This window comes from Heteronotia binoei, chromosome 14 (assembly GCF_032191835.1).
Source record: "Heteronotia binoei isolate CCM8104 ecotype False Entrance Well chromosome 14, APGP_CSIRO_Hbin_v1, whole genome shotgun sequence".
Lineage (NCBI taxonomy): Eukaryota > Metazoa > Chordata > Lepidosauria > Squamata > Gekkonidae > Heteronotia > Heteronotia binoei.
The window spans coordinates 67,266,604-67,292,922 of NC_083236.1; the positions used below are offsets into that span (position 1 = coordinate 67,266,604).

The following is a 26,319-nucleotide window of genomic DNA, read 5'->3' on the forward strand; positions in this document are numbered from 1 at the left end:
CTGAAGCAGCTTCCGCTGGGATCGAACTCAGGTCGTGAGCAGAGGACTCCAACTGCAGGACTGCAGCTTTACCACTCTGCACCACGGGGCTCTTTGTACAAGCCATAAGACTCCGTAAACAACTAATTGATAAAAATATTTAAACGTTTATGAAATATTTTATTTTACCTTTTATAACTAGAAATTGAAACTGGATTTTTTATGTATAATATTTTATATTGTATCCAGCTTAGTTGTATACCTTGTTTTTCCCCCCCCTAATGTCACTTGTTAATTTTCTTTCTTTCTGGATGGGTCTCTGAACATATTCAACTTGACTTTACACAGACAAGCACTATTTAAGATTTATTTTAAAAAAAAACAGGCTTAAAACTTTAGCACTCATTGCTAAAGGTCTTAAAGGTGTTTTCTTTGTATTTCTCCCACCATGGAATCCAGGGAACTGGGTAAAAGAAGTCTGCTGTGAAAACATCGTGATGCGGCTTCACTCCAGAGTCGGAAACAACTAGTACTTGCACAGGGAACTACCTTTTTTTTAACCATGCTTCAACCTGTATTTTTATTAGCAGACCTAGGCTGCAATCACACACACTAAATAATGCACTTTCGTTCCACTTTCAAATTGGATTTTACTGCGTGAACTGGCAAAATCCAGTTGGAAAGTGAACTATTTCGTGTGTGTGTGTGATCACAGCCCTACTGTCGGTTGGTCTACTCAGATGTGTTCAAACCCACTTTCTCCAAGGAAAGTATTCTGACTTTCTACAGGTTGTCCTGTAGATCCAATTTTTCCGTTAATCTAACCTTTCCAGTCTATCAAGAGCTGGGCATCCATCCTCACTCTAATAGTTCGATTACCCTTTTGACTGGATTCTGCTTTAAACTGGATTCTCTTTGTAACATTTCCCCCGTCAAAGGTTTTGTTTTGCAGCTGTAAGGAACGCTGTCTGCCTGGAGAATGGACGACTTAATGCATCCGAGGAAGTCAGCAATGACTAATACTTTTTGCTGAAATAAGTTTTACTGATATTTAATGCACCCCTGACTTGGCTCCCGCTCAGTTTAGCTGAGCTAACGTCTCTCGGAAACCATAGGGGTCGCACTGGGCCTTTAAAGGACTGGGGCAGCAGGGAAACCTGGCAGTCCTCATATGGAGGAAACTGGAGGCTGGGTTTTGTGATGGCACTAGACTTAGGGTTGCCAACACCAGGTTGGGACGTTCCTGGAAATCTGGTGTGGGGGGTTGAAGTCTGGGGAGGATGGAAGTTTGGGGAAGGGAGATATTTCAGCAGGTGTTGAAGTCATTTATTTTGAGGGCCACAACTGATATGTGGCCTTGTTGGGCCAAACCATATTGGGCTGCGCCATCTGTGTACCTATTTAAGATTAGGTAGCAGAGATATAAACTTTATAAAGGACACAGACAAACACAATTAAATATATATTTTTAAAAAACGTAAAACATGCTTAAAACATTAGCACTCCTTGGTCTTAAAAGTGCTTTCTTTGTATCTCTCCCCTGGGATCCAGAGAACTGGGCAAAGGAAGCTCTGGCTCTTTCCTTCCTTCCCCAGGGGACTGATGAGGAGCCTCAGAAAGGCCTTTTTCTTTTGAGCAGGTATGCACAGGAACGCATTGGCATTATGGGGTGTGGCCTAATATGCAAATGAATCCATTGAGCTTTTTGTACAAAAAAAGCTCTGTATGAAACAATGGTGATGTCAGGGTGTGTGCTCTAATATACAAACGAGTTCCTGCTGGACTTTTTCTACAAAAACAGCCCTGAGCCTCAGCCAATAGAAGGAAGAAAGGGTTGGCTCAGTAGCTCTGCTGTGTGATTGAGAGACAGGGCCGGATCTACATGTTTTTTGGGGGGGGCAAAATTAAAAAAATGATGCCCCCTTTTGGGCCATTCTGTCTTATGGTCCCATAGACTACAATGGTCTCCATGTCCAATTTGGCGCCCCCCCCCCCGGGGCAAGCACCCCCCTCTGCCCTCCCTCGATCCGGCCCTGTTGAGAGAGTCTGGCAAAACAAGCTCTCCCTCCCTTCCTTCCTCCCCAATGGAGGAGCCTCAGGCATTGGAGAAAACAGAGGCTTTGCTCTGTAGCTCCTGTGCGATTGAGCAAGCCTTGCAAAGCAAGCTGTGCTGCAGAGGGAAGCAAGAAACAGGGAGAAGGAAGCAGATGACAGCCAGTTGCTTGGGGTGGTAATTATAATTATACCCTGATAGAATGCTTCCAAATTCGCCAGGGGGGAAAAACCCCCTTAATCTTTGTCATTCCAGAGCTCCAGGCCCCTCCTGGAGGTTTGCAACATTATCTAGAGTCAATCAACAGCGCCAACGAAGAAGATATCTCAAAACTGGTGCTGCGAAAGAAACTCGTGAGATTTACATTCACACGAGCCCCGCCCCAAGGTGCCGGGGTTGGGGGCGAAGAAATGTTCCAAACAACGCCGTCTAGGGCAGCGGTAGGCCCCGACCAAGGTCTCCCGTGGGTCACCATGGAGACGGGTCCGGCGCCGTTTGTGCGCTTGCGCCAGCCCCGCTCGTTGACCAGCAGCGCGGCCCTGCAGCACTTCGACGTCTCCGCTTTCCCCCGCCCAACCCGGGGCCTAGGCCTGTTCTGCGCAGGCGCACTTTACCCGCTCCTGGCGTTGCTCCCCCCCCGCCTCTCCTTGTTTTACGCAGGCGCACTTCACCTGCTCCTGGCGTTGCTCTCCCCGTCTCTCCTTGTTCTACGCAGGCGCACTTCACCCGCTCCTTGCATTGTTTTTATTTCCCCCGCGCCTCTCCTCCCCGCGGCTTCCGTCACGCAGGCGCAGTGGCGCGCGGGGAGGCGGCCGCCGAAGGCACGCCCCCTTCCTTCCGCCCTCCCCCTCTCGCGCCCCCCGGTGTGACGCAAGAATCCCGGAGGAGGCGGGGCCGCGGCGGGTCAGCTGATCGGCGACGGGGCTGCGGGGTGGATGGTCCGCGCCGCCGAGGAAGGAGAGACTCGGAGGAGGAGCCGCCGCCGCCGCCGCGATGCCGTCGGAGAAGAGCTTCAAGCAGCGACGCACCTTCGGTGGGGCTGGGGGAGGGGCCTCATCGGCGGGGGGGGGAGGCGACCTTGAGGGGAGCCGGAGGGGGGCGACGAGCTTGATGGGGGCCCCCGGGGAGGGGGGGGAGACAGGCTGGATATAGGGGGAGGTGGGGGGAGACGAGCTTGGGGCTATGGGGATAGGTGGGGGGAGACAGGCTGGATAAGTGGGGGGCTATGGGGGGAGGTGGGGGAGACTAGCTTCATGTGGGGGCTATGGGAATAGGTGGGGGGAGATGAGTTTCATGTGGGGGCTATGGGGTAGGTGTGGGGAGACAGGCTGGATAGGTGTGGGGGTTATGGGGGAGGTGGGGGGAGATGAGCTTCATGTGGGGGCTATGGGGATAGGTGTGGGGAGACAGGCTGGATAGGTGTGGGGGCTATGGGGGGAGATGAGCTTCATGTGAGGGATATGGGGATAGGTGGGGGGAGATGAGCTTCATGTGGGGGCTATGGGGATAGGTGTGGGGGCTATGGGGGGAGGTGGGGGGAGATGAGCTTCATGTGAGGGATATGGGGATAGGTGGGGGGAGATGAGCTTCATGTGGGGGCTATGGGGATAGGTGTGGGGAGACAGGCTGGATAGGTGTGGGGGCTATGGGGGGAGGTGGGGGGAGATGAGCTTCATGTGAGGGATATGGGGATAGGTGGGGGGAGATGAGCTTCATGTGGGGGCTATGGGGATAGGTGTGGGGAGACAGGCTGGATAGGTGTGGGGGCTGTGGGGGGAGACGAGCTTCATGTGGGGGCTATGGGAATAGGTGGGGGAGATGAGTTTCATGTGGGGGCTATGGGGATAAGTGTGGGGAGACAGGCTGGATAGGTGTGGGGGCTATGGGGGGAGGTGGGGGGAGATGAGCTTTGGGCTATGGGGATAGGTAGGGGGCGATGAGCTTCATGTGAGGGCCATGGAGATAGGTGGGGGGAGACGAGCTTCATATGGAGGCTATGGGGATAGGTGGGGAGAGACGAGCTTCATGGGGCTATGGGGATAGGTGGGGAGAGACGAGCTTCATGTGGGGGCTATGGGGATAGGTGGGGAGAGACGAGCTTCATGTGGGGGCTATGGGGATAGGTGGGGAGAGACGAGCTTCATATGGGGGCTATGGGGATAGGTGGGGAGAGACGAGCTTCATGTGGGGGCTATGGGGATAGGTGTGAGGAGACATGCTTGAGGGAGGCTGATCCAGGGCCATTGGAGGGGGAGACGACCTTGAGGGGAGCCATGGGGGGAAGGGGGTGGGGGGAGAGACAGACTTGGGTGGCCATGGGCTAGAGGAAACAGGCTTGAGGGGGGGGGCCCACGGGGATAGGTGTGGGGAGACGGGCTTGAGGGGGTCTTTATGGCTGGGGAAGGGGCCTGGTGGTGGGGGAAGCCCTGTGGCTGGGGACTTTGGCCCGGAAGGGTGAGGGACGTGCACAGATGGGAAAGATTTTCCTTTGGTGGAGGGGGCTTTTCCAGAGGAGAGGGGGATGACTGTGAGGAATGAGAAGTGTCCTGGCTGGGGGGAAAGGTGTGGGGGTGGGAGGAGACAGCCTCCTGATTTCCAGGTGAGTTCTTCCCTACCTGGGCTTCTTCTCTCTTCTTTGGTGCCCCAATTAGAGGAGGGCTGGCATCTATGGAGCAGTGCGCAGGGCATTACGCTTTATGCCTCTCTTGGCTTTGGGCAGGACCAAGAGCTAGAAGAGGAACAGACAGACCCTTTGGGGCCTGTGCTCTCCTCCCTGGCTGGGAATGTGCCCTTGGGGGGCTGGCAATGGCGCCCTTCCCTTGGCATCCCGAGGGAGCCAGTTCAATGGCCGTCCCTTCCCAGGCCTGTGGTGCTTTCGTCTTTGTTGAGCATCCTTGTCTCTTTTTGGGGAGGGGCTGGGAGGTGGCCTGCAACTTCACCCCCAGCTGCTCCACTCAGGTTCCTGTCTATGGCTGTGCCCTTCTGAGCCAAATGTTTTCTGGGTTTGTCTGACTGACTGGCTCAGCTGTGTCAGTTGGCTGGGCCGAAGAGGCAGATGTGAATCATTGGGCGACAATTTTCCTAATGTCCTTAATGAGCAGATCTGCTCTGGAGAGTGACCTGAGCAGGAAGAATGGAAGAAAACACTGGAGGCCCCAATTGCACAGAAGTGTGGAGTGGCTAGGCAGCAAAAAACGTTTCATTTTGCAGAAAGCAGGCCCAGCTGCAATCCAGGAAGCCTGATGTCACAGGCCCTGGAGAAGTTTAAAGGTTATTATTTTAAAAAAAAATCAATATCCTGCTTTTCTCCTTGATCAGGGACTCATAGTTCCCTCCCTCACTGTGAAGTTCTCTTTGTGGGGCTCTCTGTCCCTTTAAAAAAAGAACTCCGAAATAATCTGGCTGAATGTTTTGTTGCTGGTTTTCTTTGCGGCCTGAACTGGTTCTCCGGCTTGGGTGCTGGAGAGGAACAAGAATCATGGCTTTGTTGTGCTGCAGAAAACGAAAGTAAAGGTCAGGCTGGCTGTTTGTTTTCCTTCACAAAGCCGTGTCGGGCGCTAGAACTCGCCTGAGCTAGCTAGACGGAAATTCTCAAACCGAGCTCTTGGCTTACCTTTAAAAAGGCAGGTAACTCTCTCAAGAGACTTATGCAAATTCTTCGAAGTTAACGTTGGATTTTTCCCATGCACTGCTGCTGACCCCTCCCTCTGAAGTCAGGTTGATGTTCCAGGGAAAAGCTTTTGACTGGATCCCAAACATAGTTAACTTCAGGAAGGTGGCCATATTTTGCCTTTGGTCTTTGCAAGCCTGGGAAATCTTTCTCAGTTGTACTTCTGAGTCCAAGCGCCTACGTTCCAATGATGTTTGTTTAGCACCTCACTTCCTAGATGCTGAGGGTACGGTTACAAGGTCCATGATGCCACCCCCAAAGTCTCCAGGTATTTTCCAACACAGACCTAGCAACCCTAGCGCTTGGACGGGAGCTGGTTTGGTGTGGTGGTTAAATGCACAGACTCTTATCTGGGAAAACCAGGTTTGATTCCTCCATTTGCAGCTGCTGGAATGGCCTTGGGTCAGCCATAGCTCCCGCAGAGCTGTCCTTGAAAGGGCAGCTTCTGTGAAAGTTCTCTCAGCCCCACCCACCTCACAGGGCTTCTGTTGTGGGGGAGGAAGAAAAAGGAGATTGTGAGCCACTCTGAGATTCAAAGTGGAGGGCAGAATACAAATCCAATGTCGTAGTCATCTTCTGGGAATCCTCCCCTACCTACCTTGAATTCCATAGTGGAAGAAAGGTGGGATGTACGTGTAACAACAGGTACAGGAGCTAGAAACTTCTTTACCTTGCCTTCAGAATAAAAAAAGGATAGCAGGTGAAAGAGAGACCTTTCTAAATGGGAGGTGCAGCACTTGGGTTTTATATGTGAACGGCTTTCAATGGAGAATGCACCAATTGATTTCAGTATCTCTTGCGGAAGCAGTATAAGACTTGGCAGCCCCAGCTATTTAATGAGAAGCATCAAATCCTCCTTCTGATGCAGAGGCAAATGGCTTCCATTAACTAAGAAGACAGCAGCAAAGTCTGTCTGAGTGATGCTCTTTCTTTGCCTATGTACGTTATGCTGTTAACGAAAGGGTTAGGTTGCGCTTTGGCATGCCAGCCCCAGATATCAGCGTTTATTTATGTCGCCAGTGGGCTCATTTCTCTCCCTGCCCGGCCTGATAACAAACTTCACCGCAGGTCTAGTTCTGCTAGAAAAGCAGCCTGTGAACTATACAGCTGCAAAGGTTGTTAAACCCTGCCTCAGGTTGTCTGTAGGGCGATTTGAACATTTCCCATTCTAGATTGCTTAGCCATTTTCTTTTTTTCTCCTCTGCAGAACAGAGAGTAGAAGACGTCAGACTTATTCGAGAGCAGCATCCAACGAAGATACCAGTGAGTAGATTTTGAAAGGCTGATCTTATCATGCTGAGATTAAATCAAGGAGGAAACCTCCTGGTAGATAAAGACAATCTCTTCCAAGAGTAACAGTCAATTGGGCTAGTTTATATGGTCGATTCTGGCAGAATATTCCTTTTGCTGCCCCCTTTGTTCCTTTTCTTCCCCCACTCCCAGAAATAAAAGGATGGGGTGGGGGGGGGAGACACTCCCCTATTCTCTACCTTCAGGGGAAAATGGTGTTATCCTCCTCAGAGAGGGGTGGAGTTCAAGGTGAGCCTAGGTGTGGCCTGCCTTTATTTTGATTTTCAAAGGTGAGCCCCGGGAGCAGCTTAATTGCTGTTTTCTTGTGGGTTTTGTTGAATCGCTCACTTGTGTGAGGTTAACAGAAAGCAGTAGAAACGCTCAGGGAATTAAATCCATTTCAATTCATTTCTAAAAATCTTATTTTGATCCTTCCTGTTTTATGCTTGCACACCCTGTGCTAGTTTGGTCAAGATGGGTAACCGTGCGTGGAAGATACCAAAAGGACTTAAAAGTATTAAAATTCATGCCCTTGTGTAAGACCCCTGGTTTTCAGCAGGGTTTGGACAAGGGGTTTGTGATGCTTCGTGCCCCTTGCTAGACATCAAGAGGGTAAAAAGAGCCAGTTTGGTGTAGCGGTGAAGTGCGCGGACTCTTATCTGGGAGAACCAGTTTGATTCCCCACTCCTCCACTTGCAGCTGCTGGAATGGCCTTCGGTCAGCCATAGCTCTGGCAGAGGTTGTCCTTGAAAGGGTGGTTGAAAGAGCCAGTTTGGTGCAGTGGTGAAGTGCGCGGACTCTTATCTGGGAGAACCGGGTTTGATTCCCCACTCCTCCGCTTGCAGCTGCTGGAATGGCCTTGGGTCAGCCATAGCTCTTGCAGAGGTTGTCCTTGAAAGGGTGGTTGAAAGAGCCAGTTTGGTGCAGTGGTGAAGTGCGCGGACTCTTATCTGGGAGAACCGGGTTTGATTCCCCACTCCTCCACTTGCAGCTGCTGGAATGGCCTTGGGTCAGCCATAGCTCTTGCAGAGGTTGTCCTTGAAAGGGTGGTTGAAAGAGCCAGTTTGGTGCAGTGGTGAAGTGCGCGGACTCTTATCTGGGAGAACCGGGTTTGATTCCCCACTCCTCCACTTGCAGCTGCTGGAATGGCCTTGGGTCAGCCATAGCTCTGGCAGAGGTTGTCCTTGAAAGGGTGGTTGAAAGAGCCAGTTTGGTGCAGTGGTGAAGTGCGCGGACTCTTATCTGGGAGAACCGGGTTTGATTCCCCACTCCTCCGCTTGCAGCTGCTGGAATGGCCTTGGGTCAGCCATAGCTCTTGCAGAGGTTGTCCTTGAAAGGGTGGTTGAAAGAGCCAGTTTGGTGCAGTGGTGAAGTGCGCGGACTCTTATCTGGGAGAACCGGGTTTGATTCCCCACTCCTCCGCTTGCAGCTGCTGGAATGGCCTTGGGTCAGCCATAGCTCTTGCAGAGGTTGTCCTTGAAAGGGTGGTTGAAAGAGCCAGTTTGGTGCAGTGGTGAAGTGCGCGGACTCTTATCTGGGAGAACCGGGTTTGATTCCCCACTCCTCCACTTGCAGCTGCTGGAATGGCCTTGGGTCAGCCATAGCTCTTGCAGAGGTTGTCCTTGAAAGGGTGGTTGAAAGAGCCAGTTTGGTGCAGTGGTGAAGTGCGCGGACTCTTATCTGGGAGAACCGGGTTTGATTCCCCACTCCTCCACTTGCAGCTGCTGGAATGGCCTTGGGTCAGCCATAGCTCTAGCAGAGGTTGTCCTTGAAAGGGTGGCTGAAAGAGCCAGTTTGGTGTAGTGGTTAAGTGTGCAGAAGTTGTCTTTGAAAGAGCAGCTTGTGGGAGAGCTCTCTCAGCCCCACCCTTGGGTCAGCCACAGCTTTCTTATCTGGGAGAACCGGGTTTGATTCCCCACTCCTCTACTTGCAGCTGCTGGAATGGCCTTGGGTCAGCCCATAGCTCTTGCAGGAGTTGTCCTTGAAAGAGCAGCTTGTGGGAGAGCTCTCTCAGCCCCACCCAGGGTGTCAGTTCGGGGGTGGGGAGAAGATATAGGAGATTGTAAGCCTCTCTGAGTCTCTGATTCAGAGAGAAGGGTAGGGTATAAATCTGCAATTCTTCTTCTAAAAACTGAAATGGTTGTCGAAGGCCTTTAAATATTCACAGAAGGGAAAGACTTGACAAGTGGTTCCTGTAGTGAAAAGTGACATTATGGCTTCTAAAGCAGAAGCAAATGGAATATTAAACATTAGAGAGAATTCTTTTTGGCGCCAACATATTTCCTCAGCAGCTAGACTATGGTTAGGAAAGATGGATATGGCTCCTGGTTTATGCAAAAAGTGCTGTGTTTGATGTATAATTTCATATATTTTCGAGAAGAAAGTTTGAGTCTAGTGGCACCTTTAAGACCAGGGGTGTCAAACATGCAGCCTGGGGGACAAACATGCATCAGGCTCCTGGAGGGCTCTTATCAGACCCTCAAGCAACTGGCTGTCATCTGCTTCCTTCTGCATCACAGCTTGCTTTGCCAGGCTTGCTCAATTGCACAGGAACTACAGAGCAAAGCCTCTGTTTTCTCCATTGCCTGAGGCTCCTCCCTTAGGAAGGGGAGAGAGGAGGAATAGCTTGTTTTTCCAGGCTCTCTCAATTGCACAGTAGAGCTACTGAGCCAAGCCTCTCTTCCTTCTCTTGGCTGAGGTTCCTCCCCTTCCTGGTCCCTTGGGGAAGGAAGGAAAGAGCCGGAGCTTCCTTTGCCCAGTTCCCTGGGTCCCATGGGTGAATTACAAAGCAAACATCTTTAAGACCAACGAGTGCCAATATTTTAAGCATGTTTTAAGGTTTTTGGGTTTTTTTTGATGATGATGATATCGGATTTATATCCCGCCCTCCACTCCGAAGAGTCTCAGAGCAGCTCACAATCTCCTTTCCCTTCCTCCCCCACAGCAGACACCCTGTGAGGTAGATGAAAATATTGGATTTATATCCCGCCCTCCACTCCGAAGAGTCTCAGAGCGGCTCACAATCTCCTTTCCCTTCCTCCCCCACAACAGACACCCTGTGAGGTGGGCGGGGCTGGAGAGGGGTCTCACAGCAGCTGCCCTTTCAAGGACAACCTCTGCCAGAGCTATGGCTGACCCAAGGCCATGCCAGCAGGTGCAAGGGGAGGAGTGGGGAATCAAACCCGGTTCTCCCAGATAAGAGTCTGCACATTTAACCACTACACCATTACTGGGGCTAAAAAGCCAGGGGAAGGAGAGAACGTGAATCCCCAACTCCCTGAGCAGAAAAGAGTAAGTGGGAGGGTATACCCAGTTTTTTTCCAGGATGCTCTCTTTTAATCTTTAGTTGTGTTTGTCTGTTCCCTTTACAAAGTTTCAGTCTCTGCTACCTAATCTTAAATAGGTCCACACACGGCCCGGCCTGACAAAGTCTCATTTATGTCAGATTCGGCTTTCATAACAAATGCGTTTGACACCCATTGAAGACCAATGAAGTTTCATCCCTGGTATAAGCTTTTACATGCATGCACACTTCATCAGATGCAGTGAAAACCGTTTCCTCAACCCTTACGAATAGGGGGTGGGATGTGGGGTTGCTGCCAGCAAGGGCCACTTAGAATCAAGACGCATCAAGCGCTGGTTGATTACAGCTGAGACTGGATGCAAGAAAGATCCGTGAATGGAAATAAATTAGCGTGCAAATACAAGCGAGAAGATGCCACTGGACTCAGACTGTTCCGCTGCTTCAGACCAACACAGCTATCCCACCCGAATTTTATCTTTTCTAGGTAATTATTGAAAGGTATAAAGGAGAGAAGCAACTTCCTGTTCTGGATAAGACCAAGTTCCTGGTCCCAGATCATGTCAACATGAGCGAGCTGATCAAAATTATCAGGTACCTAATGTATTTGCAATGTCCAACTCTTTATTTCTTCTGGGAGGGTCGGTGGCTCAGTGGTAGAGCATCTGCTTGGTAAGCAAGACCCAGGTTCAATCCCCAGCATCTCCAACTAAAAAGGGTCCAGGTAAATAGGTGTGAAAAACCTCAGCTTGAGACTCTGGAGAGCCGCTGCCAGTCTGAGTAGACAAGACTGACTTGGATGGACCCAGGAGGGTCTGATTCAGTAGAAGGCAGCTTCATATGTTCATATTTGGAGAGGGACGGTGACTCAGTGGTAGAGCATCTGCTTGGGAAGCAGAAGGTCCCAGGTTCAATCCTCAGCATCTCCAACTATAAAGTGTCCAGGCAAATAGGTGTGAAAAACCTCAGCTTGAGACCCTGGAGAGCTGCTGCCAGTCTGAGTAGACAAGACTGACTTTGATGGACCCAGGGTCTGATTCAGTAGAAGGCCGCTTCATGTTTATTTCAGTTGTTATAATTTATTACAGTTCAGATATTATTTATTTTGAATATGTACTGGCTGCTCTCACCCTTAAAAATATAAAAAATATTATATACATCATGAAATGCCAGTGAGTGTTAAAAAAATTAACTAGTGGTATATAATCTCAGAAATGGAAATCCTGAGTGATACCTACAGCAGAGGAATGGGCGGTGAAGATGATGGAACTTGTGGAGATGGCTAAATTGACTTCTTTGATCAGAGAAAAGACGTTAACTACATTTATAGCAGGAAACACGAGGGGCTTTTTGCACAAAATGGGGAAAAAATGAACATCATCTATGGGTTTGAAAATTAGGACAAGAAAATAATTATAGATAAAAGGGAAAGTTTCTTTTTATTCATGCACATATAGCGAGAACGAACAGAGAATTAAGTTGTACTAGCCGTAGATGAAAGTTGAAACATATTCCCTTTATTTTCCAAATTCCTTTTTGGGGGGAGCGGGGTGTGTTCGTATATTCTTTTATGAATTGCTTGAAACTTTAATAAAGTTTTAAATGGTTGAAAAGAATTAACCAGGCAAGTACTGGGCACGCCGTGAGGAGGGCATTCTGGTATTGCGGCGCCACCCACAGAAAAAGCCGTCTGCCGATGATGCCCATCTTAAGTTGAAAGGCAGACACGCTTTCGGAACAGTCCCCAGTGGTGTTCTGAACTGGTGGGGAGTGTCATTACGGCAGTAGGTGGTGGTTCTTCAGCCAAAAAATTGGCTCCCAGAGCAGCTTACAGCAATGTGAACTGCCAATAAGGATAAGCTTATCATGAAGGGTTTGGGGGAGGGGGGGGATACAATGAGACTGGATCCAGGCAGGATTAATCTGCCGGGGTTGGCAGCAGTGCCTGGCTGCTTCCCAGGTGCTGAACCTGAGGCGTGGTGCACAGGCCTGTCTGCCACAGATCTGTGACCTCGTAACAAAAAGGAAAAAGCGGTATAAAAGTAACCACTGTGATAAAAGTAACTGCAGAGTGTCTTAATGCCCATCACCCTTGCTAGACTTACAGAGTTTGCTCACTTGGAAGCCTTTTCCATCTGCTTGACACAAGGCGCTATTAACCCTGGCCAGAGGGAGCAGCCAGGTCACAGCCCCACCCACCCTCTCAGCCCCACCCACCTCACAGGGTGTCTGTTGTGGGGGGAGAAGATAGAGGAGATTGTGAGCTGCTCTGAGTCTCTGATTCAGAGAGAAGGGCGGGGTATAAATCTGCAATTCTTCTTCTTTGGGTCAGCCATGGCTCTTGCAGAGTCGTCCTTGAAAGGGCAGCTTCTGGGAGAGCTCTCTCAGCCCCACCTACCTCACAGGCTGTCTGTTGTGGGGGGAGAAGATAGAGGAGATTGTAAGCCGCTCTGACACTCTGTCCTTGAAAGGGCAGTTGCTGTGAGAGCCCTCTCAGCCCCACTCACCTCACAGGGTGCCTGTTGGGGGAGAGGAAGATAAAGGGGATTGTGAGCCGCTCTGAGATTTTATTTATTTATTTAACTTATTTTATATCCTGCCCTCCCCGCCGAAGCAGGCTCAGGGCGGCTCACAGTATAAAACCACAACAATTAAAATCCATGCATATTATAAAATTACACATTCCATAGTTAGAACAATCAGAGTAGTTGGGTGCTAATCTCTTTGATATTATGTTCGGAGTGGAAGGCGGGATATAAATTCGATATCATCTTTTTCTTCGACAGAAAGAGATGGCTATACAGAAAAGTGATATTGTAATAAAAGGAAAAAAACTGTATAGAAGTAACCACTGTTGATACAAGTCTTGGCTTGCTACTCTATATTTTGAAACAAACGATTTATTATCAATAGTATTGACAGGAAAACACTACACACTAGATGCCACATTTTAGCAACATTGGCAAAATGACTATAGAGGGTGGATGTTACAGCAGCAGCAATGGATTGCCTCTAGCTTTTACAATTGTATAGACTGCTGCAGTTGTGCTAAGCACAGAGACATTTTGAATCTGACAGAGGGTAACCCCTAATGAAAGACTGTGGCTCTCTGAGGCTCCAGCTGGAACTGTCTATACAACAAATGTCAAAAGCTGGAGAGTGTCTAAATATAAATTTGAAGGAAATCCTGGGCGTTCCATTATTGAATTCAAGGCTTTACCTACTGTACTACTGAAGGGCGGATGAAATGGATAGTTACCTAGGCAATCCATTGCTGCTGCTGTAACATCAACCTTCTATTGTAATTCTGCCAATGTTGTTAAAAACTGGCATCCAGTGTTTTCCTGTCAATAATATTGATAATAAATTGTTTTTCAAAATATAGAGTAGCGAGCCAAGACTTGTATCGACAGTTATTACTTTTATAGTTTTTTTTCCTTTTGTTACAAGACCACTTTTCTGTATAGCCATTTCTTTCGGTATAAGATGATACTGGATTTATATCCCGCCCTCCACTCCGAAGAGTCTCAGAGCAGCTCACAATCTCCTTTACCTCCCCCCCCCCCCCACAACAGACACCCTGTGAGGTAGATGAAGATATTGGATTTATATCCCGCCCTCGACTCCGAAGAGTCTCAGAGCGGCTCACAATCTCCTTTCCCTTCCTCCCCCACAACAGACACCCTGTGAGGTAGATGAAGAGATTGGATTTATATCCCGCCCTCCACTCCGAAGAGTCTCAGAGAGGCTCACAATCTCCTTTCCCTTCCTCCCCCACGACAGACACCCTGTGAGGTAGATGAAGATATTGGATTTATATCCCGCCCTCCACTCAAGAGTCTCAGAGCGGCTCACAATCTCCTTTCCCTTCCTCCCCCACAACAGACACCCTGTGAGGTAGATGAAGATACTGGATTTATATCCCGCCCTCCACTCCAAAGAATCTCAGAGCAGCTCAAAATCTCCTTTTCCTTCCTCCCCCACAACAGACACCCTGTGAGGTAGATGAAGATATTGGATTTATATCCCGCCCTCCACTCAAGAGTCTCAGAGCGGTTCACAATCTCCTTTACTTTCCTCCCCCACAACAGACACCTTGTGAGGTAGATGAAGATATTGGATTTATATCCCGCCCTCCACTCCGAAGAGTCTCAGAGCGGCTCACAATCTCCTTCCCCTTCCTCCCCCACAACAGGCACCCTGTGAGGTGGGTGGGGCAAGAGAGGGCTCTCACAGCAGCTGCCCTTTCAAGGACAGAGTCTCAGAGCGGCTCACAATCTCCTTCCCCTTCCTCCCCCACAACAGGCACCCTGTGAGGAGGGTGGGGCTGTGACGGCTGCTCCCTCTGGCCAGGGCTAATAGCGCCTTGTGTCAAGCCGATGGAAAAGGCTTCCAAGTGAACAAACTCTGTGAGCCTAGCAATGGTGACGGGCATTAAGACACTCTGGGCAACCTACCCCAACTTGCTGGTATGTTGTGGTGGAAAACGCCGCCTAGTCGTGGCCGACTTCTGGGTTTTTTTCACGGTCTGGGACTGACAGGTGGTTTGCCCTTGCCTGCTTCTGCGTAGCAACCCTGACCTTTCTTGCTGGCCTCTCTTCCGAGTACTTGCCAGTTTAGCCTTGCTTAGCTGATGAGAGATCCAGCAAGAACAGGATCCACGTCAAGGCCAGGATTCAGTGGCTGTTTTTGGCAGCTTCTCAGTGCCCCTCCCCCCCCAAGACTTCTGTGGAGCGTGATTATTTGGGGTGCAGAAGAAGTTGGGCAGGAAGTTAGAAATGGAGTAAACCAAGGTGCCTTGCAGTCGGCATGGGCTGACTGATGCTTGAGTTCACATAAAGGCTAATGGACAGGCTAATGTCCTTCTGCCGTAGGGCCAGAAGCACAAAGTGCACACAGCCTTCACCGCTTCCTTTTGTCTCATTTGCATCATTTCGAGGGCACCAACATGCTGGAAGACCATCTGAGTGGCCCTCACTCCTCTCTGCTGCTACCTTCCAAGGGTCCCCATATAACTTAACATTGTGCACTAAAGTACTTAGCTTTCAGCGCGACGGGGGTCCAGCCGCTTCCCTGAAGACTTTTCTATCTTACAGGCGCCGCCTGCAGCTGAATTCCAACCAAGCTTTCTTCTTACTGGTGAACGGACACAGCATGGTGAGCGTTTCGACGCCCATCTCGGAGGTGTACGAAAGCGAGAAGGATGAAGATGGCTTCCTGTACATGGTGTATGCCTCGCAGGAAACGTTTGGCACGCTGCCCTCCATGTAAATCATAACCCGTGGCTTGTAGCCTAGGATAGTTTTGACCCCTCCCTCCCACAGGAAAAAGAAAGGGACGTCCTCCACCTGCTCACCGTAGTCGTGCTTAGCGGGTGTTCCCATCGTACCTTTGTTTTGTTTGTGAATATTGGAACAGAGGAGTGCCAGGACGGACAGACGGGGCCCAGCTTTGTCGGCCTGCTCCAAGTTCTCACGGGCAGGCTTGCTTTGCAGTCTCTGGAATCAGATGGAAATCATACCACGTGTATTAAAGTTGCCAATAAAAAAGGGATGTTTAAGTTACTGTAATCCTAGGAGCTGGGCTAGCACTTAATAGCAAACTGAAACGCTTCGGCGTGACATCTCCTTCTGTTAAGTCCTACTCAGATCTCCCAACTTTTTGTTGTCGTTCTCCCAGAGAGGGAAGGAGTCAGGGTCTCTCTGCCTGGCCTTCTTTGCCAAGCTTTATGAGAACAGAACAGAAAGGAGGCTAGTGTGGCACCCTTCCTGGAAGACGCTGGTTTCCAGCAGCATGAATCCCAAACTCGACCACAGAGTTCATCCTGATTAGTTGCATGACATTTGATTTTAATGGGAGGGTGAGTTTCCCCTTGCCTAACCATGAAGGAAACCTAAACTTGCGTGAGAGCAGGTGACCGGTTGGTCACTGAAGCTTCCTGGTGGTTGTATGGGGGGGTGGGGTGGGGGGGCTAACCATTAACGTTGCTGCGAGCAGGATTTTATGTCCTATGCAAAAGGGAAGATACTTCAGCTCAATGTCCTGCTTCCAGCTGATTGTACAGTGAAATGTAGCAGGGTGACTAAAACTGAACTCTTGTATATTACTGTGTGTGAATTTAAATGCATCTGTAATAGAAACCTAATTTTTTGCTAAGTGGGTGGGGCAGGGAGAGCAACGCTACATCTTGGCACACTGCTGGACATCAGTTATGTCTACAGGTTGTACCACTTGCATGCATCTGTTTAGTGCTCGCTTCTGATTTTTAAAGCATTCACTGTGAGCTTTCAAATTGACTGTAAAATTTTATGAATAGCTTGTCTTCTGTTCAGTTAAACAGTTTCTTGATAGACAAACGTGCATACATGATCAATTTCTTAAAGCGCTGATCCGGATTATTCCAATTCAAACCGGTGGCCCTTTCACTGTCCTGTCTTTAGAAAAGCTGTCTATTTTGGCAGCAAGGAGGATTCCAAATTCAGATCCTGTGCGGCTAGAACGAAAATCACCTGCGTTCCGAGTGGAGGGAGTCCCCCTGGCGCTGGCCACCGTTGCAAAAGAAGCAAGCTTTGAGAGAGGTTTACAAGATTATGCAGGGGGTAGAGAAAGTAGATAAAGAAGTCCTTTTCTCCCTTTCTCACAATACAAGAACTTGTGGGCATTCAATGAAATTGCTGAGCAGTCCGGTTAGAACGGATAAAAGGAAGTACTTCACCCAAAAGGTGATTGACATGTGGAATTCGCTGCCGCAGGAGGTGGCGGCGGCTACAAGCATAGCCAGCTTCAAGAGGCGATTGGATAAAAATAATGGAGCAGAGGTCCATCAGTGGCTATTAGCCACAGTATATTGTTGGAACGCTGTCTGGGGCAGTGGTGCTCTGTATTCTTGGTGCTGGGGGGGGGGGTGGGCAAAGTGGAAGGGCTTCTAGCCCCACTTGTGAACCTCCTGATGGCACTTGGGGTTTTTTTTTTTTTTTTTGGCCACTGTGTGACACAGAGTGTTGGATTGGATAGGCCATTGGCCTGATCCATCATGGCTTCTCTTATGTTCTTATGTAAGCTTGTTCAAGGATTGGATTCAAAATGGCTACAGGTAGCCTAACATTAAGAGCTTCGCAAAAAAGAAGAGATTCAATTTATATTCCACCCTTCTCTTGGAGTGGCTTACAATCTTGCCTTCCCTTCCTCTCGCCACAGTAGGCACCTTGCAAGGTAGATGGGGTTGGGCTGCCCTCATGAGGCGAATTCAGGCTGGAAGTCCCTGCAGATAAGCAGTCCAAGCTTTTGCATAATCCCTTCGGCCACCTCCGCCATTTTTTTTTTTTGCGAAAACGACTCTGGTGAAAATGGTGGTGGTGGAAATACTAATCATTGCGGATGTCTGAAAAGACACTACAATGGCCTTTAATTGCTTTTTTCAGTACATTAAATCTTTACTCAGATAAAAACATCCTAAAAATGTACAATTTTTACCTTTAACAAAGTATAATAAAACATAAAAATCCCAATACCAGAATACTTGACATTTACAATTCCAAATCAAATTAAGTGGATATTAAATATTTACAAAACTTTTTATTTATAAAGTTACATGCACATTCCCCCCCCCCCCCAACCCCCACATAATACTAGATGTAAAAAGAAATGGCTCAAAATGGGCTGAGGAATTTCCTTCATTCCTAGAGGGAAGTTATGACCTAAAAGAAATATGCCCACCTGCCCTATGAAGCAGGTTTCTCTCTGTGTGTAAGAAATGTGGAAATAGTCCCAAGGGTTGGGTACAACACTGACAATTATTTGGATGTTGATAGCATTTTGAATTAGTGCTGCTTTTACTCCTACCTTTGGCCACATCCAGCAAAGCAGTTTAGGCTGGTATAAATATGGTTTTTTTAAAAAGTTCTTTACCAACTTTACAGCAAATTGGAGACGAGAGCTGCAGCATGTGGTATTGGGGCGGGGCGGGGGGGGGGGGAGATGCTCTGCGATGGCCTGACATACAGAATGGCCCTCCCTTCATCAGGCGGACCTAAGACAGCTTGTAGACGAGTTGCAACGTTTCCCAGGAGTCGCACGGTGCAACCACAGACCTCTGCGTCGGTAGGCTCTGAACTACTTCTAATGAAGTTTGCCATGCCACAGTTAGGTTTATAAGTAAAAGCCGTTATTTCATCCCATCTAGGCCAGGACTGCTGGTGGTTTTGCATGCTGTTTCATATTTTTTCACAAAAGGAGCCAAACTGCCTCTTCCTAGATCCTTTTCGTACACACAGATTCAAATCAGACAGTATCATTTTTAAAATGTTCATTTCTTTATATGCTTGAGGTCCTATGTATGTTCCTCCTTGGTAATTTTTGTTTAAAAAAAAAACAGCTCTTAGGCATGCCTTATACAGCTTCAAAGAAATATTTTTGGGAATGAACAACGCTTAAAAAAGTTTTCCTAGGGGTATGGTTCACTTGCCCAAGACAGTTTCTTCTGAAAGAAGGGGTAGTTAAGAAAATGACTATTTTTAGATGAAGGAATAATCTCAAATTTCTAAAGCCCTGATTGTAAGACATTTTAGCCAGTTTTCCCAGTTACAGATGCCCAGTCAAGTTCATGATGAATATTCATACACCACCGTTTCCAAGAAAAGTGCCACAGGTTTTTGCTGCTCTAGAAAAAAAAAAGAATGCTCATTTGTTTTCATATGGGAACATCTGGCTTTCAGTACATAATTCCATGCCTTCCAGAAAAGCTAACCCTTCCGTGGAAGGTGCAAAACAGAGTGGCAATGTGTTCCTACTATTAAGGCAAAAGTAAATTGCTCTGTCAGGTTTTATCCACCCCACCCCACCCCTTGTGACAAGATATTACATGTCTCCTCCTGGCCACCGTATTTCACATTCAGTCATTCATGGCAAGTGGTTGCTTAGATGTACCTTGCTTAAGCCAAACTCTGGGTGCAAACTTGCATAGAAGTGACAAAACGTTATTGTGGGCTACTAGAAACCAGATGATACAGCTTTGGACTCGGTTTCCGTTAAGCCAGGAAACTGCATGAATCTCATGCGACGCTTCCTCCCAGAGATATTTTTTAAAAAAAAAAATTGGATGCCTCTGAGCAAAGGAATACACCAGGTTGTTTTTCAAAGGCAACAAGGTAAGACATGCTGCCCTGAAGAATATGCTAGAGCTCACCCCTGCATTACGGAAGGAAACAAAAATCCTGGCCCCTGCTGCTACACCACCACATCTACCGCCATCCGCATTGCTGTGTCCAGAGCCCCTACCATACCTGGCCACAGCAAAGGAGCATTTATTACCACATGTACTTGCAGAAAGGAGGCGTGGCCAAGGCCCCGGCACCTGTCGTTGCTATCAACAATACCCATTTGCCATAACCACACCAGCTTATGTGACATGACCTGGGGGGTCACAGCAGTTTTAAGTTTCAGCTCCATCGCCGACCCAACACAGCGCGTGGCATTTGCACATGAGATTTCCCTCCTTTTTGTAAGGAAGGTCCATATTGTTTCTAGGCTGCTGTATGCACCAGGCTGACTTCAGCCGAAAGCTAATTTAAAGTGAGTGGAGATGCACACGCAGTAGCTAACGTCGAAAGCTTTGTAGTGTGTTTTGATCAAGGAAGATGGGTGGGAACCCGTCATGAGAAGGACAGCAACACAGCTGCCGCCTCTTTCCTGTAGTGACTTCTGCTTCCTGTAGTGAAAGGCGATGCAAGTTCTGCTGTGTCCACTAAAGCAACAGGTTGCAAACTACAGCTACAGTCTGAAAAGCTTAAAATTTGTTACTAAGGCAGAGTACTGTTTCCAGCAAAGGAAACCCGAGATATGAGCGACACGATTTTAGAAGTCCGAGAGGAATAACTTTTGAAAAGGAAAGGGGGGGGGGGGGACTTTACAATTTTCAGCTCTGGCCACAGACCCTTGGAAACTACATTGAAGCTGCTGCTGGTTAACAAGAGTTCTGTTTAGGAATAAATGCTGACAAGCACAGCATAACCGTTTCCAGTGTTAACTGAAACTTCCACCATCGTTCTTTTGGGAGAGAGGGGAGAGAGAGGATTAAGATTTCTTTATTAGAAGTTCACATTGTCTGCTGGTGCCCGTTTTGCAACGGTTGGAAATGTGTCTCTCCCACTCTGATCTCCGCATATCCGCCTGCTAAAAATGCAGACATTCAGAACAGAATCATACATTCTTCTGTAGTGCAATCCTTTAAAATCCCAGAGTTTAGTGCCTGATTTGCGTGGAGGAAAAAAGTAGGCATTTTTAAAACCTAGCCTTGGTGTGTCAGCGTTCAGCCCACAAACGGCTACTGTGCCATCCACCTCTTCCTCTCCCTCCAGCTTCCAACATAGCTGCCCAGGAGTTTTTGAGTTTTCAGCCCTGGAGGTCCAAGTATGGCAACATTCTTCAGCGAAAAAAAGTGCAGGAGCTTGTTTACATCAGAAAAGGGTGGTAATTGGCCAGTTTCACCTGCCACCTGGAAGGCCCAACATTTAAGATCCATATTACAATTTGGCAATCAGTAAAAATGGGTTGGAGAAGCCCCTAAACTTCAATCCCTTCCTATTGTAGTGAAGTAGAGCACCTTTGGATTAAAAAAAAACACAAAAAAATATTACGCTCAGCAAAACGGACTTTTCGGATTCCAATATGAAGCTTCCTAACGAGCCCAGGGGTTTTTTGCCACCACAAAGTATGAAGTCTGTGGAGTCAAGGTCAGTCTGTGGAATCTAGACTTTCAGCGGGCGGAGCATATTTTAACCTAAATGTACCTGTGGGAAGAAGAAAGAGAAGTCAGCACCGCCCACGTTCATATGGGGAAGATCGCACAGCAGTTCAGACCCAACTAAAGTGGCAGACAGATATATGACACAGGCATTCCTAAAAAGAAACTGAAAAAAGATGGCTTATTGGTTTGGAAGCCTCCAATGCCGAACCCTCCAGGGCCAAGAGCCAAAATTAACCCCTTCCAAACCCACAAGGCTAGCTGAGCTGTGAATCCTCCTCTCCCACCATTCAGAACTCTCAAGTTTACTTCTGGGCTCTTACTGCTGATGCTTAGGAAGGACAAGAGCACAAACAGGAAGCCACTTGCAGAACTCTAGTGACTGCCAATGAGTGTTCCCTCTAAGCTGAGTTAGTGTGAGCCAGCTCACCGTTTTTTAGCCTCTGGCTCACACGTTTTTGCTTAGCCCAGGAAAAATGGCCCCAGAGAAAACTAATTGATGCAGGAGCTCACAGTTTTCATGCCAGTAGCTCACAAAGTAGGATTTTTCCTCACAAGACTGCACAGCTTAGACAGGGAAGTTGAACTCATTTGTTATGAGGGCGGGATCTGACGTAAATGAGACCTTGTTGGGCCGGGTCATGTCAGGTTGGACCGAGCCATGTTGGGCTGGGCCATGTGTGTACCTATTTAAGATTAGGTAGCAGAGATATAAATTTTATAAAGAACAGAAACACAAATATATATTTTTAAAAACTTAAAACATGCTTAAAATGTTAGCACTCATTGGTCTTAAAGATGCTTTCTTTGTATTTCTCCCATGGAATCCAGGGAACTGGGCAAAGGAAGCTCTGGCTCTTTCCTTCCTTCCTCAGGGGACTTGGGGGGGGAGCCTCAGCCAATAGAAGAAAAGGCTTGGCTCAGTAGCTCTGCTGTGCAACTGAGAGAGCCTAGCAAAGCAAGCTATTATGCAGAAGGAAGCAAGATATAGGGAGAAGGAAGCAGATGCCAGCCAGTAGTTCGGGGGGCTGATAGAAGCCCTCCAGGGGCCTGATTCAGCCCCCAAACTGCACGTTCGACACTCCTGGCTTAGAGGGAAGCTTCTGCAGACCTGTCCTGTGTTTGAATTACCAGCAGACATTCCCCTGCCCACTTCCCCCCCTTCCCCAAACAGGGAGATGTGGATGTTCTGAACAGCCTCCCAGCCCTGCTAAGCATAAGCCTCACCTTGTCTGTTGAAGTCCATCGGGGGCTGTTTACAGTCTTGAGCTCTGTGCCCGCTGGCTCCACAGTTGTAACAGGACAGGTGTCCATTTTTTTTGTGGCTTGAACCGCTGTTGTTGCCCATCATCCCCTGCGCCTGATACACCCCTGCCGTCCCCGCCATGAAGCTCTGCATGGGCGGCACCGCGAACGTGGACTGCCCGCTCATGACTGAGTCCGGGGTGATGCCGCTGCTGTAAGGAGAGGGGGCCACGGGGAAAGCGGAGCTGCTGTTGTACTGCTGCGTGTTGATGTAGCCGTTACTGCACAGCGGGCTGAAGGGCAGGAAGGGGAAAGGGAACATGGACGGGCCGGGGAAGGGGTGCTGGAAGTAGTTGGCGTAACTGACCGTCAGGCCGCTTGAGCCGCAGTTGCCGCTGCAGCCGCAGGAGCTGCAGACCATGCAGCTGGGGGGCTGCTGCTGATGGTGGTGGTGATGGTGGTGCGTCTGGCTGGGCACCGGGATGCTGCCTGGCGAGCCGCCGCCCCCGTTGTAGTAACTGTTCTCGGCAGGAGCGGAAAGCGTGGGGCTGGAGCTGGGAGCGGGGCAGCTGGGCAGGTTGGTCATGTTTGGGAAGGCGGTGGAGGGGTGGCTGCTGGAGGAGGCAGTGTTGCTGTTTGCGCAGAAGCTGCTGCTGCTGGGCAGCGGGGCGACTGGCAGGCTGCTCATGGCAGAAAAGGCCACTTTGGTGTTGGCTGTGTAGAGAGCAGTCCGGGGAGCTATTATTGCTGGGGAGACGCTGAATTGCATATTGCCGGGGCAGGAGCTCTGCCCCGCCACTGTCGAATCGGTGGGAATGGAAGAGGACACCAGGAGCTTGATGGGCTGTCGCGCCACGTGGAAGACCGTGCTGGAGGTGACGGGGGCCGTGGTGCTCGCCTCCGCCATCATTCCCGGCTGCTGGGCTGCTTTCGCCACTCTGTCGAGGGTGGAAGCATGAACCACTTTGGTGCGTGGGCCAAAGTTCATGGAAGGGGCGGGTCCGTTTTCCAGAACTCCTGAGGGCACCTGCAAGGACTGATGGGCCGAGGGGGACATCCCGTCCATGATGGTGTTTCCAAAGCTCTTCTCTATCTTGATGCTGCTCCGAGGGGGGGGTCCGGGCGGGAATTTTGTCCTGTCGTCCAAAGACAGGAGCGAGTGCATAGAGGACGAAAGGAGCTTCATGTCCGTGCTCCCTCGCTCGGGCTTGTGCAAAGAGTTTAGTATCCTAATTGGGGTGATGTGCGGGGAGCCTGCAGCCGTCACCTGCATGGGCAAGGGGTGGTGAGCGGAGGGACCGGAGCCGGCGTCGTTCTGCACTGGCAAGACCTGTGCGGTAGGCCGGGCGGAGCTCGAGTTGAAGTGATTCAAGATCATGACTGGCTTCTCCTTCTCCGAGGCTTCCAAGTGGATCTCTAAACCTATGGGACAGACAGAGGTCAGACAGGGCTCGTCCCTGAACGGAGGTGCATGCTGCAACGCTCAGGGACAGCTGTACGTACGTCTCTCGTTCTCCTCGGCGCTGTCTGAACTCTCTTCCCGGGTCTGGATCCCCATTGGGCTTGAAGAGGAGCTGGAGTATTCAGAAGAGCTTCCTTCACGGGGCACTGTGGTGGACGGCTGATCCACATCTACCCGCAGCTCTAAAAAGAAGCCCGTAGATTTATACATATGAACATATGAAGCTGCCTTATACTGAATCAGACCCTCTGTCCATCAAAGTCAGTCTTGTCTACTCAGACTGGCAGTGGCTCTCCAGGGTCTCAAGCTGAGGTTTTTCATGCCTACTTTCCTGGACCCTTTTTAGTTGGAGATGCCGGGGACTGAACCTGGGACCTTCTGCTTACCAAGCAGATGCTCTACCACTGAGCCACCGTCCCTGCCCTTCTCTCTGAATCAGAGTCTCAGAGCGGCTTACAATCTCCTTTACCTTCCTCCCGCACAGCAGGCACCCTGTGAGGTGGGTGGGGCTGAGAGTGCTCTCACAGCAGCTGCCCTTTCAAGGACAATTCTCATGAGAGCTCTGGCTTACCCAAGGCCATTCCAGCAGCTGCAAGTGAAGGAGTTGGGGATCAAACCCAGTTCTCCCAGATAAGAGTCTGCACACTTAACCACTACACCAAACTGGCTCTCAGAAAGAGGAAGGAGGAGAATGCCTTAGACATCAAGGAATATAGCTGCTATTTCTCCTAATATTACCTGGGCAGAAGGAACGGCAGCAAAATACACCTATAAAACAGCATTTGACTGCAAATACAACAGACAAATAAAAACCATGCGATCTTGGATAAAAAAAATAGTCTGACCCATGGGGTGATGTCACATGAGGACGTTTTCTTGGCAGACTTTTATGGGGTGGTCTGCCATTGCTTTGGATAGCCAAGTCCTACTCTCACTCTCTTGGAGCCAATGCTTTTAGCCACCAGCAGCTCAAGAGATAGCAGCAACCTGTCAGGCTACAATTATGGGAAAGAGCTAGACTGCAAATGGTTTGGATCTCTTCTGTATAAGATGCTGGCTCACCCATGCCCAGCAGCATGTGCTTACCTGCTGCATGGTTTCCACGGATACTCTGGATCGGTCCAATGTGAGTAGTAGGAGGAACTCTGGCCACCCCACTGCTGCTCACAGAAGAGGAAACTGCTGGATTTAGGGTCCTTTTCTCAGACTTTTCCCTAAAGCAAAAAAGTAAGTAACTGATTCAAATAAACTTCCATTATCGGCACTCACAGGATGCTGATCCACATATACAGAACGTCTAATAGCTACATCCCATCATTCCTCCAAAAAGGGAGCAAAGTTTGGGTTTTACGGCAGTCTGGCAAAATATGTTACCAGGACAGAATCAAATCTCAGCTGTGAAGGCAATCAAATCACTTCCACCCAATTAACTTCCACAAATGCACAGGTTTGGAGTATAGGAAGGAGTTCTATATTTAATTCCCTTGTGCCCTGTCTTTCTCCTTATGGGGAACCAATGTGGCTTACATCCTTTTCCTAGCTTCTGTTTTATCCTCATAACAATCTTGTGATGTAGATCAGGCCAAAAGTTTGTGACTGGTAAAACGTTACCCAGCATGCTTCCATGGCAGAGTGGGGATTCAAACCTGGGTTTCCCAGATCCTACAGTCTGGCACTGTAACCATCACATCACACTAGCACACCAAGGAGCATGTCTATTACCACAGAAGTCTCTTTAGCTGCTGAAGGACTTATAAAGCATGCTTTCTGTTTCAGCATCTAAAGCAATTTTACTTCATCAGGCCCCAAATACAGTCTGACCCAATTGTGCAAAGACAGCATTCTCTGCAAAATTAGTTCTGCTATCTATAAAATTGTGGAAGGGGAGGCTTCACAGTTCCTCCTCCGCCCCTGAACTTATTGATCGAGGTCTACAGAGCGCTTGGGCTACTGATGCTACAACAGCCTTGTATTTGACCCAACTGGGATTTAGCCCCAAATTCAATCAGCCTACAAGTTACAGACTGGCAATGAAGCCCAAGGCCTTGTCCGCATAATGACCACGTGCCACTGTTTACGGTGCCAGGGCAGTGGGGAGCCCCAGCTGCCCAAATCTTCTCACTGCAGCCCTTCCACTAAGCTTTTGTGTCTTGGCTGGATCTCCAATCTTGACCAACGATCACAACTTTAATTGCTGAGCTTCCCAAGCTGCTCTGTCTCTACAGAGGAGACCAAGGAGAGGAGCAGAGTTGGGCAATACTTGTTACTGGGTAGGTCTGCTCGAACTGAAAGGCGTACAAACTCACAAGAAAAATGACTGGAATATTGCTCAGTAATTCAATCCAGATCTTAAAAAATTACAAAAAAATTCACAATAGTAGTATATGTAAAAGACATACTACTCAAAATCTGACTCTATGGGATGTGTACAAATACAATGCCTATGCTACATGCTGCATTAAGCCACAGGTCAAAGTGCATACAATGAAAATTCACAATAAAATTCCAGCAGCTGGAAGTGGAGGGGTGGGGAATCAAACCCAGTTCTTCCAGATACTTAACCACTACTCCAAACCGT

At 49.0% G+C, this 26,319-nt stretch overlaps 2 protein-coding genes across 3 annotated transcripts in view; one reads left to right on the top strand and one right to left on the bottom strand.

Moving 5' to 3' along the window:
• The first annotated feature begins 2,802 nt into the window (after nucleotides 1-2,802).
• On the top strand, nucleotides 2,803-16,649 carry MAP1LC3B (microtubule associated protein 1 light chain 3 beta). The gene is made up of 4 exons (XM_060253999.1): nucleotides 2,803-3,065; nucleotides 6,910-6,965; nucleotides 10,781-10,887; nucleotides 15,390-16,649. The coding sequence occupies exons 1-4, from the start codon at nucleotides 3,026-3,028 to the stop codon at nucleotides 15,562-15,564; spliced, it is 378 nt and encodes a 125-aa protein (XP_060109982.1). The 5' UTR covers nucleotides 2,803-3,025; the 3' UTR covers nucleotides 15,565-16,649.
• Nucleotides 16,650-17,705: 1,056 nt separating this feature from the next.
• Nucleotides 17,706-26,319, bottom strand: part of ZCCHC14 (zinc finger CCHC-type containing 14) — a 43,152-nt gene continuing 34,538 nt past the window's right edge. The window contains exons 10-14 of one of the 2 annotated variants that reach the window (XR_009556183.1): nucleotides 24,828-24,955; nucleotides 23,783-23,923; nucleotides 22,262-23,701; nucleotides 20,092-21,080; nucleotides 19,890-20,061 (exon numbers count right to left, since the gene is read on the bottom strand). Coding sequence is in view for 1 of the 2 variants with exons in the window: in XM_060253780.1 (XP_060109763.1) it covers nucleotides 21,025-21,080; nucleotides 22,262-23,701; nucleotides 23,783-23,923; nucleotides 24,828-24,955 (1,765 nt within the window). In the remaining variant the exon portion in view is untranslated. Of the gene's footprint in view, nucleotides 21,081-22,261; nucleotides 23,702-23,782; nucleotides 23,924-24,827; nucleotides 24,956-26,319 lie in introns of both variants that reach the window. The other variant, XM_060253780.1, reaches the window with a different exon arrangement.